We start from the raw sequence: 20,222 nt of genomic DNA, 5'->3' as shown, positions 1-20,222 counted from the left end.
CTATGGTAAAAAGCCTAAAAGCTATATCAGTGAAATTCTAAATAATCCATAATTGAAGTAAATGAATCTTCTCCAATATCTTAAGTACTTATTAGTTAAAATTCACAGTACAAAAAAAGAATGCTCCAAACTTGGTTATGTCTGCTTTTCCTGCTGCTTGTTCTGGAATTAAAATTTTCTTGCTCATATTGAGCCTTCTACTTGGTTGAAATTAACAGTGAAGTACTATATTGTATCTGTACCACACTCTTTTTTTTTCCGAACAAGCAGTTGTTGTTTAAATATAGTAGCTTGAATGTTAGAGATATTATTATTTCAGTTAAAAAAGTATTTTAATGTTTCACTTGAGATAGAAACAAAATGTTTCATGGAAGAGGCGAGCTTTCAGCTCTGCACACACTGGGTGAGAGAATGTGGATGAACAGGAGTAAGATTATGATCGTAATACAAATGCATCCTGTCCTTGTTTCAAGTTCAGCATTCACTGAAAGGGCTAATTCATATTTGAGGTCTGTTCATAAAGAACTGTTTGAACATTTCTATAAAATAGCTGTTTCTCTCACAAGACTACTGAATAAAGGTGCAATGATTTAATCCAATGACTTTCAGAGGGACCTCTTCAAGTTCCTTACTTTAGAAATTATGTATATAGACAAAGTCTCATGAAATATACATCTCATTTATAAGAAGATCTGTAGAGGACACAATCATACACAAGGCTACCTTGATGTCATGCAAATGGTACAATTTAGGATGTGCAATATTAACAAAGGTGCACGCCAAAGAAGACACAATTTTATTGCTTGTATAAGCCTTAGTTTATAAAACTAAGGTTTTCCCCAAATCATAGCTAACATCCATGCTACTATAATAGCCTAAATAATTTCTACTTATTAAGACGTAATGCAGAAGTATTTTATTTTCTAAGAAGACATTTAAAGTCTCATGATGTAATATGGCTGCTGTGGTTCCAAGAAAACACTTACATTCTTGAGCACTTTTGATTTTTACAGATTAAATTCATTTAACAATTAAGTTAATAGCCTTTTTTATTTTACAGTGCTATATATATATATATCTACACTACTATTCTCTAACCTCTTGAACAATTTATCAAAGCCATTTAAATTAGTACAATGGCATGAAGTGTTACCCCTGACACACTACAAAGGAGAAATTGTTTCCAGACAAATTGGCAAAATCTTTTAATGCTATCAAATTTGCCTAATGCAGTCTCCAGGTTAATCTGTAAAAGGGTGAGTTGTATGTTTGCCCATATCTTATTATCCTTAGCTGTCAATGTATAAATCAATGCTGACACAGCTTCTTCTAAATCATGCACACAATACACAAAGGGGAACCTCCAGCATGCCAGAAAGCACTCCAGCAAACCTTGTCCTACAAGGAATGGAAGGCCAACTACTTTCCTTACAGGAGCAGAAGTTGAGATGCTGCTGGAAACTTTGGTAATTTCATTGTTCTTTAATATTGCTCATGGTTATACACTTCTTCATATTCTTAACAGAAATCTAAGCCCTTATTGGTGCTAAAACCTTAAGAATGTTTGGCTTCCATAGGACTGAGGTTTTTCTTAAAAGTTCTCTGAATACTGTTATATCTGAGTCCACATATTTCCTGAACATGAAGGTATTTCATGAAGTTACTCATATGAAGGGACAATCCAAGTTAAACAAGTGAATAATTCTTTCATTAATCTGTCAATTTTTTGATATTCAAAGGAAGGTTTACACAAAGTGTTGTGCTCGTATCACTGCTCATGAGAAAATCTCTCCCAACAGACCTCCATTTGTCTGTATATGGTTCAAGATAAACAGTGTCAAAACTATGCAACAACGTAATTTATTTCAGGGTTTCTGGACTACTTAGCTGCACTCTTTTTGTTTCACCCTGCTCACTCCCTTCTCCACTACCTTTCAAGCCCTGGGTACTTCTGGCTTCTGTAAACAGGAAAGGATCTGTTCTCTGCCATACCTTTAGTGACAGGTTGGCCTTTTTTAGATGTGATTTGCAATTGTGCTACGAAATTATTCTGAATTAAGAAAATAGCCAGAGGAGACTTTTTCACTTCTTAAAAAAAAAACATTATGCTCCAACTATTCACTAAGACATAGTGTAAATTTGCAGATCATTAAAGACAGTTGGATGTTAAGGGCAGAAGTATCGTAAGTGGTTTATTTCAGACCTTCGGCTGACCTAACTTAGAAATACTTTTGTGTCTTCTCCCTTATTTGCTGACTCCAATCTTCCCTTTGGCTTCTGTTCAAATTCCAAATTACCTCTCTATGTGATTCTTTGCTGTCCAAGTAAATTTGTGTTTTGAAGAACTGCTTTAATCTCATGGAAATGATGGGGTCAAGAATAACATTCATGATCTCGGCTGAGCGTGGTGGCTCATGCCTGTAATCCCAGCACTTGGGAGGCTGAGGCAGGCGGATCACCCGAGGTCAGGGGTTTGAGACCAGCCTGGCCAACATGGTGAAACCCCATCTCTACTAAAAATACAAAAATTAGCCAGGTGTGGCGGTGGGCACCTGTAATCCCAGCTACACGGGAAGAGGCAGGATAATTGTTTGAACCCAGGAGGTGGAGGTTGAGTGAGCCAAAATCGCAACTCATGACATTGCCCTCCCACCTGGGCAACAAGAGCAAAACTCCATGTCTTAAAAAAAAAAAAAAAAAAAATTCATGATCTCTCGGTATTAACATTCTTTTTTTTTTATGGTAGGAGGTATATCTTCTGATGCCCTAGAATAACTCTAGATAGTTCATTTTGATTTTTACCAGCCCTGGTAAATTTAGTCTCACATAATGCAGTGTGTCGATGGACTCCATATATTAAGAGATACCACTCTATGCCTCACGTGCAAAAAGTTCTGAAGCTCATCTGATTCTATTTAATACAAAAAAAATTTATCCTAGTTTCAAATTTTGATTTATTTTAGGTATGGGGGACAATATACAATGTTGCTAAATATAAGTTTTAAAAGTAGGTATATTAAATGACAAAAAGGTTAAACATTTGCTTACTTGGCATCCTGAAACAGAGATGCTAGTCCATCATTTAGGTTTTCCTAAAGAATTTCCTGTTTTATTCTTTCAAAATACGGATATCATACTGAGTTTGAATTACATATACAACACTTAGGTTAATAACTATATAAAACTGCAGTAATTTCAATTAGTGTGTTCCTACCCATAGCAAATTCATGTTTTACTGCAGCATCCAAGTTATAAGTTCTTATAACTAATAGGTTTTTTTGGTAAGAATTAGAAGACACATAAAATGTGCTTAACAATATAGAACATAACAATCTTTAATAATTTCTAAGTCAATCTGGATCTCTCAATGTCTCAACAAAATTATTATAACTATGCTCCAATTTTGTATTGTTTTGTTTCATTTAAGGTGCTAGAAATAGTTTACTTCATGTTCATATTATTCTTAGTGTAAGATAAAAAACTCCAAAAATTTAGTTGACTTAAGACACATTGAAATGGCTAAAATCAATATGAGGGAATAACAATTTTTCACTATTGTAAAGAAACCAAATAAAACATATAAACTACATGGGAGAAAAAGAATAAAAAAGCTGTACATATATGAGCGTGGTCTCTTCTCCTCCTTTCCATATATGTATAAACTTCAAGTCAATACAAATGTCTATATACACCAATATTTATGCCAATCATGGCTTTTAAAGAGTAGCCCCAGATATAAATTATGATATAGAGTATAAGGATAAAAATTGATCCATATACATGTACATCCTTGACGTAAGTTTCAGCAACTATATCCTTTACCTCTGCATAAAAGCACATCAGTATTAACTTCAGAACTGGTAAAGAAAGCAATTAAGGTATCGACCATTCTGAAGACCCCAAAGTAATTTACATTATGTGAGAATTTAATCCTTTCACAATCTTTCAGGCAATAATTTGCTTTTCTCACAGGAATAAAGAATCTCAGTTTTTATAGGAACAGCCTAAGGTATAAAGTTATATGTTCGTCAATCTGGGGGGAAGAAGCAACAGACAGCAGTAGTAGAGATGGGGAGGGAACCTGCTTTAACATCAACTGAGGGGAGGACAACTAAACTGACATTAAGTCCTGGGAATTGTAAGTGAACTAATCAAAAGTGGTAGAAACTGAAAATGATAATAATAATTGCTAACGTTTAATGAATTCATAGAATATGGCAGGGTCTGTAGATATGTCATCTCATTATTCCTCATGATAACTTGGGAAGGAGAAATTAGCATCATCTGGATTTTGAGACTATGAGGCTCACAGAAGTTCAATAAGTTATACATGGTATGTAGCAAATAGTCTGTGAAGTTTTCATTGGAATGTAGATGTATTGCCATAACTGCCTCTCAATATGTAGTGACTCAGGAAAAAGACTCAGGAACTTTTTGTTCTCCAAATGGGGGTTTCAGCTAAATCAATGATTACTATGGAAGAGACCAGCAGATGAAAAGTACTATAGAATGTCAGAAAAGACAGAGATTACTCTAGGCTGATGTAGTCATGAAAGAAAGGAAAAAAAAAACCCCAAAAAACCAAAATCCTCAGATCCTTAAAAAACGGATAGAATCTAATTAGAAAGAAAATAAAGTAGGTATTTCCTATGGAGGTAATGGGTCTATCAAATAATAGTTGCGAGCAGAGGCACTACAATGTTCACAGTGAATATCTGCAATAGAGAGGCCATTCTGGCTTGAGCAAAGAGCTTCTGTATAGATTGAAGGGAAGAAGGAGCTAGGAGCCTGGATCAAAGTCAGAATGTTAGGACTAGTCAGAATGCTTAAAGAGACTGGATGTTACAGCATTTAATAATCATCTCTGCTCTTTCAGGAAAGAGTCTGTAATTCCTATAGATACTGTAGAACTAGGCAACATTCTGCCTAGTTCTAGAGTTTCTGTATCTAATATACTATAGATACTATAGAACTGGCAACATTCTGCTCTATTCCCAGGGCTTTGCCATAGTGTCTATAACAAAGGTACTTTAAAACAACTTTTTAAATAAACTGAATACTTTCAAACCTTGTAGTAATAGATAATAAACAATGTTTTATGAAAAAAAATCTGGCAACCTTGTTAAAATTATCTAATGAGAATATAAACTAGAGGTCAAAATTCAATTAGCAGGCTACTATAAGAGTTCAGAGGTGACAAAGTGTACTGTTCAGTGTGAAAGATGCGAAAAATCAAAGGTCCATTCTGTCTCATAAGACGATATAGCAGCCACGGCATGATTATGCCAATTCATATTTTGTAAGTATGTGAATTGGATTCCCAATTACTGAATCAGACTGTCTTGTGTTTTGTGTCATTTTGTTTTGTTCTAGAAGGCATTTATGAAGAAATATTGTTAGATTACATTTTTACATAACAAAATGCATTATTGAAGAAAAACTGCTGAAAGCACTCTGAAGACAAAGCAAAATGCAAAGATGGAGAGGTTATTGGTAGCAAACTTTATCATAGTTGTTGGGGATTATCACAATTCATTGTGCTTTCAGAAGGACAACCAGGCAAAATACAGGACCATGGACAGTTCCCATAGTACTGATGGGGACATCTGCTGAGCTACTAGTTTTTTTACATATATGAATGCCTGAGACAACCCCTTTTTATTTAGTTACATAGGAAATGAAGGTAAGTTTCATTTCAGAAAGGCAATAAAATACCTTACCTTAATTTACTATCTACCTAAGTAAAAAGCCCTCCCTACAGGTGTGTTCAGAAGGTTCTATACCACACTGAAGACCTCTGGAATTTAAGAATAAGGATAGCAATCCCTATAAATGAGAAACCAACCTACCATTTGCAGTGTCTTCAGCTTCAGGTTTACTGAAAATACTCCAGGAAGGAGCTAGGGGCATGGACATGTACAGCTTCAATCTGATACCAATGGATTTGAAATAAAATCCAATGAACTAAACAGAAAAACTAACAGATTAAAGAAGACATTTTGCAATTATGACTTAACTTATATGACAAACCTAGTGAGGTCTTGCATTTGCCTGGTAAAATTTACATACCCTCTTTTCTCTGTTTGTTACATATTGATTCTATATCAAGTGAGCAACCCTTGCTCTCTTATCATTAGGAATTATGTAGATGACAGTGAAAACTAGAAAACAGATATTTAAAATGAGAAAAAAATTAAAAATATGATGAAATATGTAAGCATCTCTGTGTATCTGGGATAGAACTCTGAGTTTTCCTTCTATGGGTTCTAATGGAGCCATCAATACAAAACTTGAAAATGACACAGTTCCAGCAGAAAAACAAAATTTCTAACTAATGTAAATAGCTCTGTTACAAGACATAGATGAACTCTCTCTATCCTGTTTGCCAAATTGTTTTATGCTAATAAATAATGTATTCCAAATTGGGTGACTTCTTTCCTAAAATGTCATAGGAATATATATATTTATTTTCCAAAAGATATTTTTGCTTACCTAAAGAGTATCATGCTGAATCATCTTGTGTCTTAAAACCTTGTCTAAAAAGTAATGCATGTACAAAAAAGAATAAATACAAATATTTTCCCCAACATATTTTTTACCAAGAAGCATTTTGTTCCTGGAAAAGGATTATAAGACTCATAACAGACATAGGGTTAATGGAATTGAGATAATGCAAGCAAATTGGAAAGATATATATTTATTTATGTAGAAAGAATAGTAAAGTTTGATTGGAATAGAGGATGCACTTTGTGGATGTATTGCAAAATTAAAGCAGCAGAAAGCAGGTGTGGTTTATTTCACATAGTACATTTAAAATATGACCTTTTCGAATTTAATTAATTTAAGTGATTATATTGAACTCACTAAAAAACTAACAGTAAAGTAAATTAGATTTTGTTTTTGTGATGTGACTAAAAACTAGTGATCTAGGTAATTTTAAAGTTTATATATTTGTACCTTTTTTCTTTAATCCTAGGATAACTATAACTAAGAATGTTTTATCATAAAAACAAAAGACTTTTGAAATATTCTGGTACTTATTAAGTACTATAAGTTCTTCAAGAATAAGCTCACAATTCTTGGCAGTAAAGTGAGATTTAATTTTAACATTTTTCTAAATTATCAATTAATGGAAATGCCTAATAGATACCTGAAAACAAATCAGTGGCACGATGTAACATGACCCCGTTCAATATTTGTTTAGAAGACAGCAAAGGCTTTACTGCAGCAGTGTTAAGGCTTTTAAATATATACATATATATACACATTTCTAAAGCAATTTTTCCTAAATATTGGTTATATTTTGGTAAAGCATCAGTTGATAATGATATGCTATCAATACCTTAGTTCATATTTGGTTTGGGAGTTTAAAAACACAAATGTAAATCCTGCGGAAATGTGCCACCAGTGACCATTATAAACAGTATAATTTAGTTGATATTTTCATATGATCTTGTTATTCTCACAGCATATCTCACTGTGTAAAATGTCAAGGGAAAACGTAGTTTAAATTGTGGCTGGAGAAAATAAGGTAGCAAAATAAAATGTAAAAAATTTAATCCAGTTAAGAAATGAATAGAGAGAAGCAGAAAAGTTACGGGAAGTCTTCCCTGGAGATGTTTAAGAGCAAGATAACTGTCCATCTGTTTAGAATAGTTTTAGTGTGGCTTGCCTGGAGGAAGGGGAATGAGATCTGCTAATCTGCAAAATTTCCACAGCATCAATTTCATATTGTTGGGATACCGCCTTGAGCATATTTAGCCAATCCACAAGATTAAAGCAAATGCTTTTAGTGAAAATCTTGTGAACACTGGAATTTGCTCTAAGGCCTGAATGTGGTAAATCCCATAAACCTGTTACAGTGCATCAGACTGGGCTTTTACATAGTGCTACACAAAATATGGCCTGAGCAGCTTCTTTTTTTCTCTTTTACTCTATGAATAACTGAACAGTAGCCACAATGGCATCATGCAGGGTTTTTCAACTTGTAAATGGACATACTAGCGTGATACATGGGATGAAGTACTGTACCTTCTTCTTACACCAAATACTATTAATAATGCTAATATTAATGGAAATGTATTGAGCCATGACGATGACCTATGTTCACCAGTTTCACAATAATAGGAATTAAATTTACCCTCAGTTATAATATATTTTACCAGATAGCCTTTGTAAGTTTTCATGATAAAACTAAACTTCATACAAACCCCAAGAGGTTGGAACTTTTTTTGAACAATGTAGTTTGAACTATTTTTTAATCCTAGAAAATGCCTTTTAATGTAAAATTTTTATAATATTGCAGCTGTGATCCTAATTCATAAAATAAACCTATACATTCATTGTGATATTTTAATATTTCCCTCATTGTCTTTCACATTGTTACATGGAAGGCAGTGAGAATAGTGGGAATAAATTGTTCTTTTGATCAACATCATTCATCATCCACATAGTTTCTGAAGCCCCTTTTCTTCTGTAGAAACATAAGCTTCCAAAGTTGAAATAATGTAGATGCTACAATACTCAGCTCCCCCCATATTCAGATCCCTGTAATTCTTACCACTGCTGCTATTCAGGATACATACTGTTTTGCCCTTAAAAAACAGGGACGGCCAGGCGCGTAATCCCAGCATTTTGCGAGGCCAAAGCGCGTGGATCATTTGAGGTCAGAAGTTCAACACCAGCTTGGCCAACATGGTGAAACCCCATCTCTACTAAAAATACAAAAATTAGCCAGGTGTGGTGGCGGGCACCCATAATCCCAGCTACTCAGGAGGCTGAGGTGGGAGAATCGCTTGAACCTGGGAGGCAGAGGTTGCAGTGAGCTGAGATTGTGCCACTGCACTCCAGCCTGGGTGACAGAGTGAGACTCTGTCTCAAAAAAACAAAACAAAACAAAAAAACAAATTGGGGTTGGGCACATTCCATCCCTTACATTACACACACACACACACACACACACACACAGACTCCACTGCACTATGGTTTTACTCTTCCAATCTAACCATTCCCTGATAACTTCAAGCGATACTTGTCTGTTGCCTCAGCACCACAGCCTTTAATGCCTTGTTCACAAATCAAGGTCTTGTGTATATTCATTTAGCACTTGCTAGTATATTTTCTTTTTCCATTTTGTAACTTCATGTCAAAATGACCCATAATAGAATAGTCAATTCTAGTCAATATTGCTAATCATTTCATGTTACACTTTCCTGTCTCCCCTTACGATGCGTTTTTTAGGGTTAACTTTTAGCATTTGATTAGTCAAATACTTGCAAATGAAATAGTGTATTTTCATAGCATTTTACTGTTTTGAAAGGTCTTTCATACATCTTCTTTCCCTAATAACCATACCAAACCCAAATAACTATTGTTTACTTTATAAAAGTAAAAACTGGCCAGGCACAGTGGCTCACACCTGTAATCCCAGCACTTTGGGAGGCTGAGGAGGGTGGATCACCTGAGGTCAGGAGTTCGAGACCAGCCTGACCGACATGATGAAATCCCATCTCTACTAAATACAAAAAATTGGCCAGGCAGAGTGGCGAGTGCCTATAATCCCAGCTCCTCAGGAGGCTGAGGCAGAAGAATCGCTTGAACCCAGGAGGTGGAGGTTGCAGTGAGCTGAGATTGTACCACTGCACTCCAGCCTGGGTGAGAGAGCGAGACACCATCTCAAAAAAAAAAAAAAAAAAAAAAAAGTAAAAACTAAGGCTTAATGAAGCTGACTAATTTGCTCATATCTGCAAGTCCAAAAAATAACAAAACGTTCTGAGACTTCAGTCTTAAACTCATCTAACTGCATTAATAATTTAAAAAAACTCATCTAACTGCATAAATGATAATAAAAAATCTTTAAATTCTGAGAAAAAATTATGCCTGTGGGGGAGAAAAGATTTGAAAACTTTGCTAAATCAACATCCCATTAGATAGAACACTGACTAGCTTCTGTTATCTCTAAACTTTTGAAATCACATGTTTCAAGGATAAATAGAAAATATATAAAGAAGAATCCTATCATGACTGGTCCCTATTTCCATGCATATCCTTAAATGTGGGAGGAGAGCCACTTGTTTACTTGGATTCCCTGAATATCTTTACTAAGAAGATTAAAAGCCACCTGTTTTAAGGAATTAGAGGTAATACTACTGTAAGATTGCAAATAGCATTACTAAGGGATGGTCAACTGTAGCTATTGCTGTACTTTTACAGCTACTTGAAGGCAACTTAATTAAGTGCTACATAGGAATTCTTGCACACTGTTCTGTGCCAGGTAGATTTGAACACTGTGCATCATTGAGTCTACCTGAAGACTTCTCGAAGCCCTAACTAGAAAAAGTAAAAAGAAAGCAAATAAAATCATATTAAATTGAGCACCCATAAAAACCTTACAGCCATGGTTTTAATGGCTTTATACATTTATACCTTAGAAGCCTGTAGTTGTCTGTCTTTACCTGTACATTTAGAAAGTGCAAGTTAAAAAAATCATTTACATTAAGGAGAAGACATAGAGGCCAAAATCTGTGGCTTTATAAACAGTTGTCTTCTTTGACAAGGGAAAACATCTGTCTTACTTTTGTTACTGGAAAAAAAAAAAGGCATTGGATCCAACCATGGAGAATTCTGAATATAAGTTAATTCTTGAAAAAGTGCCCGCCCTGTTTATTACTAGCTAAGAAATATTAAATTCGTGACAGTTAATCTCAGCATACAAGGGCTTTTCTCCCCTACATTCCAAACTAATGTAAAAGCTAAGAAAAACATTTATGTCCTAGGATTCATAGCCTATCAGAAACCATCATTTTTAGAAGCTAATATAGTATTTTAAAATTTAGAGAGATATTGATATTATGATTGTCATTGAGATCTTAAATCTGATATGCATCCTTAGAAATATAGGCACTTTAAAAAATGCTTATAATTGAAACACCAGACTAAAGATTTATCAAAGGAAAATACAGAAATGCACTTTTTTTTTAAAGGATGCTATAAATACATTCTTTCATGAGGATATGAGGGAAAGTGTAAGAAATACATTCACACAAAGGGAAAGACATAATTTTGTCATTCTCATGCTTTTGGTATTTAATGCAAAGGGTGAACTTAAAACTCTGGAAAAAGCTGTAGCTCTTGGCTACCGGTGTCTCTAAGAAGAAAATATTATCTACTATTTCCAGAAAATAATAGTCCATATTCTCATAGCACTTCTACTAATCTTGAAAACGGAACATGGCAGAACTGGCCCAACAATAAAACTAACAGTTTTATTTCTAATAAACACCAACAGCAACTGAAAACATAGTTACTGAAGTAAGCTGACAGAAAAAGTGGGGAAAAAACACAAATATCTGTGAATCAAATCACTTCATAGGTTTCTAAAGATTAATCACAAGGATTAAAGAATGAATTTAATGATGGCTTGTTTCCAGACATCTTCTAAATGAGCATCTCGTCAAACAGCTTGTGAAAACAATTGACAACTTACTGTTACAAGGTCTCTTACGCAAGCATAAATATACACAGGGCTTTCACCATTTCTTTCTGACACTTTATTTAATATAAACTTGACTTTGAAAATAGATAATGACTTAAAACACTATAAATTTAAAAATATATACTTACAAATTTTTTATGTCAACTGCCCCACGGAAAGCTTTCCTTGGGATTGCCTGAATTTGGTTTTCACTGAGATCACTAAAAACAACAACAACAAAAAGGATCACGTTAGAAAATATTATTTAAAGATTATTTTAATCCAAATGTTTGAGAAGTTATAGGACACCAGAAAGAAAAAGAAAACCCTAAAAGGATCATAATTAAATCCATAGCATTATATGCAGTTTCTAATATAAATATTTTATATTTCTAATATAAATTAAAAAGTTGGAATAATGGCTTCTTGAAGTATGCTTCTAGATCTTTAATTTCATGAGAAACTATAAAATATGGTACTCGTAAATTTAAGAGTCACTCCGTATCTGTGTAACAAAAACATTTCTTTAAAGAATAGTAAATTGTTCATAATTCAGTTTCAGGGGATTCTGAGGTTTTAGTAGTTTATATTTCTCCAACACCCCTGGCATAACTTATAAAGTATATAAGAAAGCAGTCTACTTAATTTCCCAGAGTAGAGTGGGTAAAAACTGATAAAACTTGGACAGTATGATTAAGTTTTCATAGCACTTCTAGTAATCTTGAAAATAGAACATGGCAGAACCGGCCCAACAAGAAAACGAACAGTTTATGCATCAAATATTAATAGCAGGTTGATATAAAACCTGCTTTAAATAATTCTATTACAATCATAAACATAGACTGTCTATATTTGCATTTTAATTTAATTGAGAAATACATTTTAATCACTGAACAAAGCACTCTGAGCTGGAAAGAGCAGTTTGTAAAAATCGCTCGTCTCATGAAATGGATCATTATTTTTCCTTCAGAGAATTCCAATGCCAATTCTATGAGCTCACATAGTATTATTAGCCTTAACGAGTAGAATATAAATATACGTGCAAGAAATATCAATGAAAGCAGAAAATTCTCATCTAGTTTTAAGTAATATTACCACGTAGTAGAGTTGAAATAGCAAACAAAATAAATTATTAAAGCAACAATGATGGTATTAAAATTATCTTTAAAATTCTAGGATAACTGATGCTCACAAAGAAATACGAAGCTACTAACCACAGGTGCATATCAGATGAAAACAGAGCCATTTTCCAATATGAGGAGGCATATTGGACAGACTCATCCACATCCTCTCCCCCACTGCTGCTTATGATCTGAGTTTCTTGTTCATACATTTGTGGCCGCGCAATAGAGAGAGAGAGAACTGGCAGATACAGAGATTTAGTGTGTGGTCTTGACCTTATTAGCACCAAGTTTTAAGCAATGAAGAATTTCATTTATATCTCAATATCCTCAATGTTGTTTTGCCAAGCAAATTGTAAAAAAAAAATAAATACTAGTCTATTTAAAGAGTAAAGGTCTGTAGCACAACAAATTATTTCAAACAATAAATTTACAAAATGTGCTTATGTAGGAGTTAAGGCAGCCATCCACTTCCTTAGTGATGTAGTGTGTTACTGCTTTCAATAGTTTCAGTATATCCCTAAGAGTATTAATCCTTCATTTCCTTAAAAATTGCTTATTTCTCCAGTTTGCCATTGATTTAGACTGACTTCCTTCCTTTGCTTAATTACATCAAGGTAAGAATATTTAACAATATATATTTAAAAGCCTTAATGACAGAAACAGTGTTCAGAGAAGGCTACAGAACAAAGAGAAAGCAAAGAGAGATAGGAGACACAAAAATAAGAAAGTAATAAGAAATGAGGAGGAAAACTTTGCATTCAAGAAAATTTGAATCTGTTTACAATGCCTCCTGAAAACCATTTAGTAGTGTTTCTACTGTTATGTCTTCGCCAATTCCATGTTTTCTAATCGCTTTTAATTTTCCACTTCAAAGACAAAAAAAAAGCCTCAAAGAGTTTGTAGATGAATAAAAATGGCAGAGGTGTTTGCTCCAGACTTTGGCTGCTCCTAGGCTCTGCAGCCTTCCCCTTCGCAACAGCTGAGGCTATGTCATTCCCCACCTATAGCCTCAGTTCTGCTCAGTCCCTAGGCACAGTTTTGTCTTAGAGTCATGGAAGTAGAGCGGGCTGGGCAGAAAGTCAGGGAGATGATTTTAGGTGGTTTGTAGAAAAAACTGTGAAACGCAGTCAGAATGCCATTCCTTTTCAATTTGATTTTAGTCCTTCAAATTACCTTGACAGAATCCTAGGGCATCAAATAGCTAAATCCTGATAATAGAAATTTTTTTGTTCTGCAAAAGTGTGAGAGTGTCTTGCTCAGAGCCTCCTTATTCTCTTAAGGCTAATGGTTTATGTGTGGTTGTCCCCTGAGTAGATGGTTCCACAGGCCACACTATGGGGTCTCAGCTCTGATGCCAAGGATTAATTGTGGATCCCAGACTCCTTCAGTTAAGTGGGCCATGTGCACCCACGACAGGAGGAAGAAACTAACAAATTTTTAGTACCTACTACATGCAATAGTTGCTTTTTAAGCAGAAATTATTACCTCACTTAAACTCTTATTTCCTTTGTTCCTCATAACCACCTTGTAAAATACATACTATTTCTTGGTTTTAAAGGAAAGGAAACTGAGTTTCAGAGATGTTAGGTGTTCATGCTAAACAATGAGACAAATTGTTAAAATACATATGTGGAAAACATAGGTAAATATTTAGTCAAGATTTAGGGATTTCTAAAGATGATTTCAGGAGCTACTTAATCTCAGTATGTCCTTCCTATAGTCTGAAATTTAGAAGGCTTTTCCCTAACTCATCCTAGCCTCCAACTTAATTGTTATTTGCAAAATGATGCATTAGACTATGTTTGAACAATGATCTATATTTTCTATATATAGCCAACTGAAGGTTAGCAGTTATCGCAATCAAACATACTGTTATTTAATATCTACTCTGTTGCAAGGGCTACTGAGCTGGGTAAGGCCAATTTCCTGTCTTTAAGAATTTTCAAATCGAGTAAAGAAGATGAGGCGAACAGCCAAACAGAAGGATGAATAAAGTGAATTCAAAAAAAAAAAATTACTGACAGTCAAAAAAAGCAAGAAAGCACTTGGAATAAGAAAAAAAAAGATCATGTGAATGTGTCAACATATAAAAGCAGATGGGCAGGGGAGGAACAGGAAAAACCAGGGCATGGAGGTGGAAACACACTGCATTTTTTATGCCAGTAATTTGTGGTCTGGTTTCCTAAGAGGGTACAACATATGCAGTGGAATAACAGGAGAAGGGGTGGAAAGGACAAATCAATGGTGCGCTGAGTGAGACGTTACTGACAGCAGTGTATTGTTCTGTGAACTGTGTGGAATGAGCAAAATGAGTCAGAACTACTGAGTCAGTGGGATGGAGCTGCCGAGGGAGGAGTCTGTAATTATATCACCAGGTAATAGAGTGTAACAGTGTGTTTCAGAGGAAGAAAATGGCTTGATTGGAGTTGATTTTTTGGAAGATTAATCTGGAAATTGAGTTTCAGATTTTTTCATACCAACCGGGGAATGCATCCTTATTTCAGCAGACAATGATGTGAAGAGGAAGGTGATAGTCGGGAGGAGGACACGGGTTCTTCCTTAGATTAACTAAACTGGCAATGGAATTTAGGACAGATACATGGGGTCAAAGGTTCAAATTTAGTTACATTGAATTTGGAAGACTAGATAAAGACTTATATGACAGCAGAGGAGAAGACAGTGAGAACCTAAAGCAACCATCAACCATCAATTCATCGCTTCCTTACTCTGGAACAGTGCATGAGGCATGTCCACACTATAAACAAAAAAAATTGAGAAGACCAAGAGTGATATTAGGGATGCATGAAGAACAAAAACTTAGAAGCAGACTGCAAGTAAAGATGGATTAGGTAAGGGACAGAGAGGTCACAGGGGTCACTTTGAAGTTAGATGAGAGGACCATTAACGAAGTTGGGAAATCAAGAGCAATTTGGAGTGCTAATTACGATTATGGTTTTGAATTTTTTTTTTTTTTTTTTGAGACGGAGTCTTGCCCTGTCTCCCAGGCTGGAGTGCAGTGACGCCATCTCGGCTCACTGCAAGCTCCACCTCCCGGGTTCACGACATTCTCTCCTGCCTCAGCCTCCCGAGTAGCTGGCACTACAGGCACCCGCCACCATGCCCGGCTAATTTTTTTTTGTATTTTTAGTACAGATGGGGTTTCACCTTGTTAGCCAGGATGGTCTCGATCTTCTGACCTCGTGATCCACCCACCTCGGCCTCCCAAAGTGCTGGAATTACAGGCGTGAGCCACCACGCCCGGCCTTGAAAATTTTTTAAATCTAGTTGGAGAGATGTGATATATATAGATAGATAGATAGATACATACATATAGATATATACACACACATATATATATATATATCACAGTTTGAGGTCAATGAAGATAGTTTATGGTAAGTAAATTATGAGTGGTATCTGAGAAAGATAATCAAGGAGACAGATCAAAGAAGGAACAGTCATTGGCGGCTTGGTTGACCCAGGCCACCTTCCAAATAAAATGAGATCTTATGTGAAACTTGTTTAAAACTGATTAAGCTTGGTAATTCTCAGCCTTCAATGCTGGGGAAAGAGGTGGGAGGTGGTGGGTAGCAGGAATTGAAGGAGGGAGGCAGCTTGTCAGAGCAATTGAGAACACTGACTTCAGGGCCAGATTATCTGATATTAAATTCTAGCTCTACCACGTATTAGTCATGTGACCTCAGGTCACAGTGCTTACCATCACTGTGCTTTAGTTTCTTCATCTATAAAATGAAACAATAACAGTTTATATTTCATAGGATTGTTAGGTGGATTCAATGAGTTCATACTTTTAAAATGTTCAAAAAAGACTTGGCACATAGTAGGGACTACAGAGGTGATCGTTTCATACATGTTATAATTATTCTACTTGGAGACTCTTTTATGTGCTCCTGAGTATACCTGCTAAATTCCCCAAAGATCATTGTAGTCGATGTGAGACATTTCTGATGGGAGTGTACTGTTCTGTGACTTGTGTGGAATGAGCAAAATGAGTCAGAACTACTGAGTCAGTGGGATGGAGGAGTTTGTAATTATATCACTAGGTAATAGAGTGTAAAAATGTGTTTCAGAGGAAGGAAATAGCTTGATTGGGGTTGATTTTTAGGAAGATTAATCTGGAAATTGAGTTTCAGAGCAGGCAGGGAAAAGGGGCAGAGAGCTGTTATCAGTGTATCAGAGAGTCAGTGGGTCTCCAGTGAAGTAGGCAATGTTTTTAGAGAACACCACGTAATAAAGTTAGGAGTTAGCATCTGGTGCAAATGTAAAATCTTCAATGGAAGTTAACATGGGGTCATCTCAGGGAGAGCTTACAGCCATTCAAGTTTGCTGAGTAAGCAAATAACAATGGAAAAAGTGTTTGGAAAAGGGAAGCATGCTAACAATGCACAGGATATTGGGGAGTTAGGATTGAAGACAGGAAAACTAGGTTAGTTTTGTTAAGAGGATATTGCAAATGCTCAGGCATGACACTACGGAATTTTCCAAAGAAATTAAAAATACTGAGCACCTTAAACTTGAAAACCTGGTTTATTCATTTTTTAAGATCACAGAGAAATGAGGGGAGCTGGAAAGGCTTCCCCATTTTGAAGCTCATCCCAAAGAAAAGATATGAAGAAGGGTGAATGTAAGCATTTTCAAATAGGAAAGGTGTTAATTCCTGGTATTTGACCAACTGGAAAGATACAGGCCTCCCAGAGCCAAGTCTGAGAAGTGTCTTACTGGCCAGTCATGAAACCATGTAGATTACCATTTTAGACCCTCCCCCTTCTGCTATATCCAATTCATTCCCAAAACCACCCCAGCACTGTCCCTGGTCAAGTCCCTTTGTCCATTCTCCACTGCCATGGTCACTGGTAGAAACATCAACACTCTTCATCGACGACTGAGACTCCAAACTGATCTCCCTGTTTTGACTTATGATTCTTTCCAAGGCATCTCCCACACTGGTACCAGAATTGTATTTCCAGATTTGAGTTTATATCAAAACACATCTTCCTGAAGTCTTCTCATCTCAGTTAAGGACACACCATCCATACCGACATTCAGACCAAAAACTCTGGAGTTCTCACTGACATATCACAATCTTCTACAAACTGTGTCCAAACCACTAGCAAATCCTCTCAGCTCTGTTTTCAAAATATATCCAGAAGCTGACCTACCTGCACCTCTAGTCCCCCGATCACACCTACCATCTCATCTTGTCTGAGTTACCTAATAGTCTCCCAACCATCTCTCTGCTTCTGCCCTTGCCTTCTTAGAGCCACATCTTGTCACATTTCTGATGAAAACTACAGATATCTTGCCTCATTACAAAGGAAAGCTCAAAGTGTCATAAAGGTTTACAAATTCCCCCCAAAATCTGGTCGGCACACCCTTTTTGACCTTATCTATTTTTACCCTTTCTTTCACTCTCTCTAGTTCAGCCACACTGGCCTTCCTAGGGTTACCTGCAAACTCTCATTCTCTTACTTCAGGATCTTCCTTGATACCTGCTGTGACTCTATTTCCACCTCATTCCTTCACTCATGAATTTCATGCTCTTAATTCACCTTTTATATGATCTTCCATATCATTCAGCTTTTGCACATTCTCTTTTTGCCTCAAGCACCTACTTCCTATCACCATGAGATGGAGAGTTAAACATTGTTCAAGACGCAGACTAACTCCTCAACTGAGCCTAGCACTAAAATCTCCGTAACCTATCAACTATGTGATGCTGCGCAAAGTACTAAGCCTCTCTCTCCATTTGCTTATCTGTAAGATGAACTCATATTAAATATATCTTCGAATTGTTTTACCTAGTTACAAATAAGGTTTGTATTAACAATATAAATTAGTATTTACATTATTAGATAATAAAATTATTGCATAATTATTTTCATTATTGGGGAGTCCCTTGTTCCCTCTTTTGAACTCTTAAGGTGACTTGTGCTGTTATTTAGTATAATTCTGTAATTTAAGTTGACATTTTTAGGTTCCACATACAAGTGAGATCATGTGGAATTTGTCTTTCTGAACCTGGCTTATTTCACTTAACATGATGTCCTCCACGTTCTAAAAAAGTTGATCTCATAGAAGTAGAGGTTAAAATGGTGCCTACCTGATCTCATAGAAGTAGAGGGTAAAACGGTGCCTACCAGCGGCTGGGACGGTTAAGGTGAAGTGGGTTGGGGAGACGTTGGTCAAATAATATCTATTTACAATTACATAGGAGGAATAAGTTCCAGAGATCTATTGTACAGCAGGGTGACTATAGTTAATGACAATATATCATATTCTTGACAAACGCAAAGAGAATGGATAAGGTTCTCAGTACAGAAATGATGACTACGTGAGGAATTGATTTGTTAATCAGCTGATTTAAACATTCCACAATGTATATATACTTCAAAACATCATGTTTGCAATATCTACAAATTTATGTTAATTTTTAAAATAAATAAATTTGAAAAAAAATAGTTTTAATTGAATTCCTTTCCTAAATAACTTTCTCTCCTGTTAGACAATAAGATAAACAAAGGCAGGGATGTTAACTCATCTTATTTCTGCAGAATTACTGGCATGTGGTAAACCATCGCCAAATGTTTGCGCAAGAGAGGCAGGGAAAGAAAAAGAAAAAATATTTATGGCCAGGCGCAGTGGCTCATGCCTGTAATCTCAGCACTTTGGGAGGCCGAGGTGGGTGGATCACCTGAGGTCAGGAGTTCGAGACCAGCCTGGCCAACATGGTGAAAACTCGTCTCTACTAAAAATACAAAAATTAGCCGGTCATGGTGGCAAGCACTTGTAATCTCAGCTACTCGGGAGGCTGAGGCAGGAGAATCGCTTGAAACTGGGAGGCAGAGGTTGCAGTGAGCCGAAATTGTGCCACTGCACCCCAGCCTGGGTGACAGAGCAAGATTCCATCTCAAAAAAAAAAAAAAAAAATTACAAAACATGGCAATTTGCAGGATATAAGGCAAGGGACACTCCTGTTAAGTAGAAGTCTGTGGTTTGAGGCCCGATAAGTAACCAAATCTGGCATTATACACATAATCAGGGGAAATTAGAAAAGAAAACTGGACTTCTGAGAGGACTTTTAAACATAATTGTATCAAGGCAACACAGGAGAGGAGAATGGCAATGTTTTATAAAATGTTAGAGATAAGAGACTACAGCTCAATAAACAGATCAGAGACAGAAACACCGATTAAAGTCTTTGTATCATGGTGGGAACTGAACTACACGCTGCATACATAAATCTCCTTTCAGGTGATATGCATCAATATATTTCAGATTTGCAGGTTATTATCCCCAAGAAACTTATGCTTAGTTTACTCAAGATTTTAATATTTGCAAGTGAGAAAGTCAGCTGTGGTCTTTTCTCACCCTCACTCCTATTTTCTCACTCATGTATTCAAAAGCATTTATTGATAGCATAATATCTGATGTGATCATTGCTTTATGATAATTCTGTTTCTTTCAGGGTATGTTTTTATCACCACCTTGACTGCTGCTTCTTGATTTATGTGCATCTCTTCTACATATGTCTTTCCTCTTGCAAATCTTAATAAAATTCAATATGGAATAAGTACTTTGGGCATTCTTTGTTGGGTGTATGAATG

At 35.8% G+C, this 20,222-nt stretch overlaps 1 protein-coding gene across 2 annotated transcripts in view; it reads right to left on the bottom strand.

Moving 5' to 3' along the window:
• Nucleotides 1-20,222, bottom strand: part of SLIT2 (slit guidance ligand 2) — a 368,435-nt gene that overhangs the window by 140,218 nt on the left and 207,995 nt on the right. For both annotated transcript variants that reach the window (XM_054486451.2, XM_054486452.2), the window contains exon 5: nt 11,623-11,694. In XM_054486451.2, the coding sequence (XP_054342426.1) occupies nt 11,623-11,694 (72 nt within the window). The remainder of the gene's footprint in view (nt 1-11,622; nt 11,695-20,222) is intronic.

Source organism: Pongo pygmaeus, chromosome 3 (assembly GCF_028885625.2).
Source record: "Pongo pygmaeus isolate AG05252 chromosome 3, NHGRI_mPonPyg2-v2.0_pri, whole genome shotgun sequence".
NCBI classification, from domain to species: Eukaryota; Metazoa; Chordata; class Mammalia; order Primates; family Hominidae; genus Pongo; species Pongo pygmaeus.
Note: the sequence above shows the minus strand (reverse complement) of the source record. Positions and strands in the feature narration are given on the sequence as shown.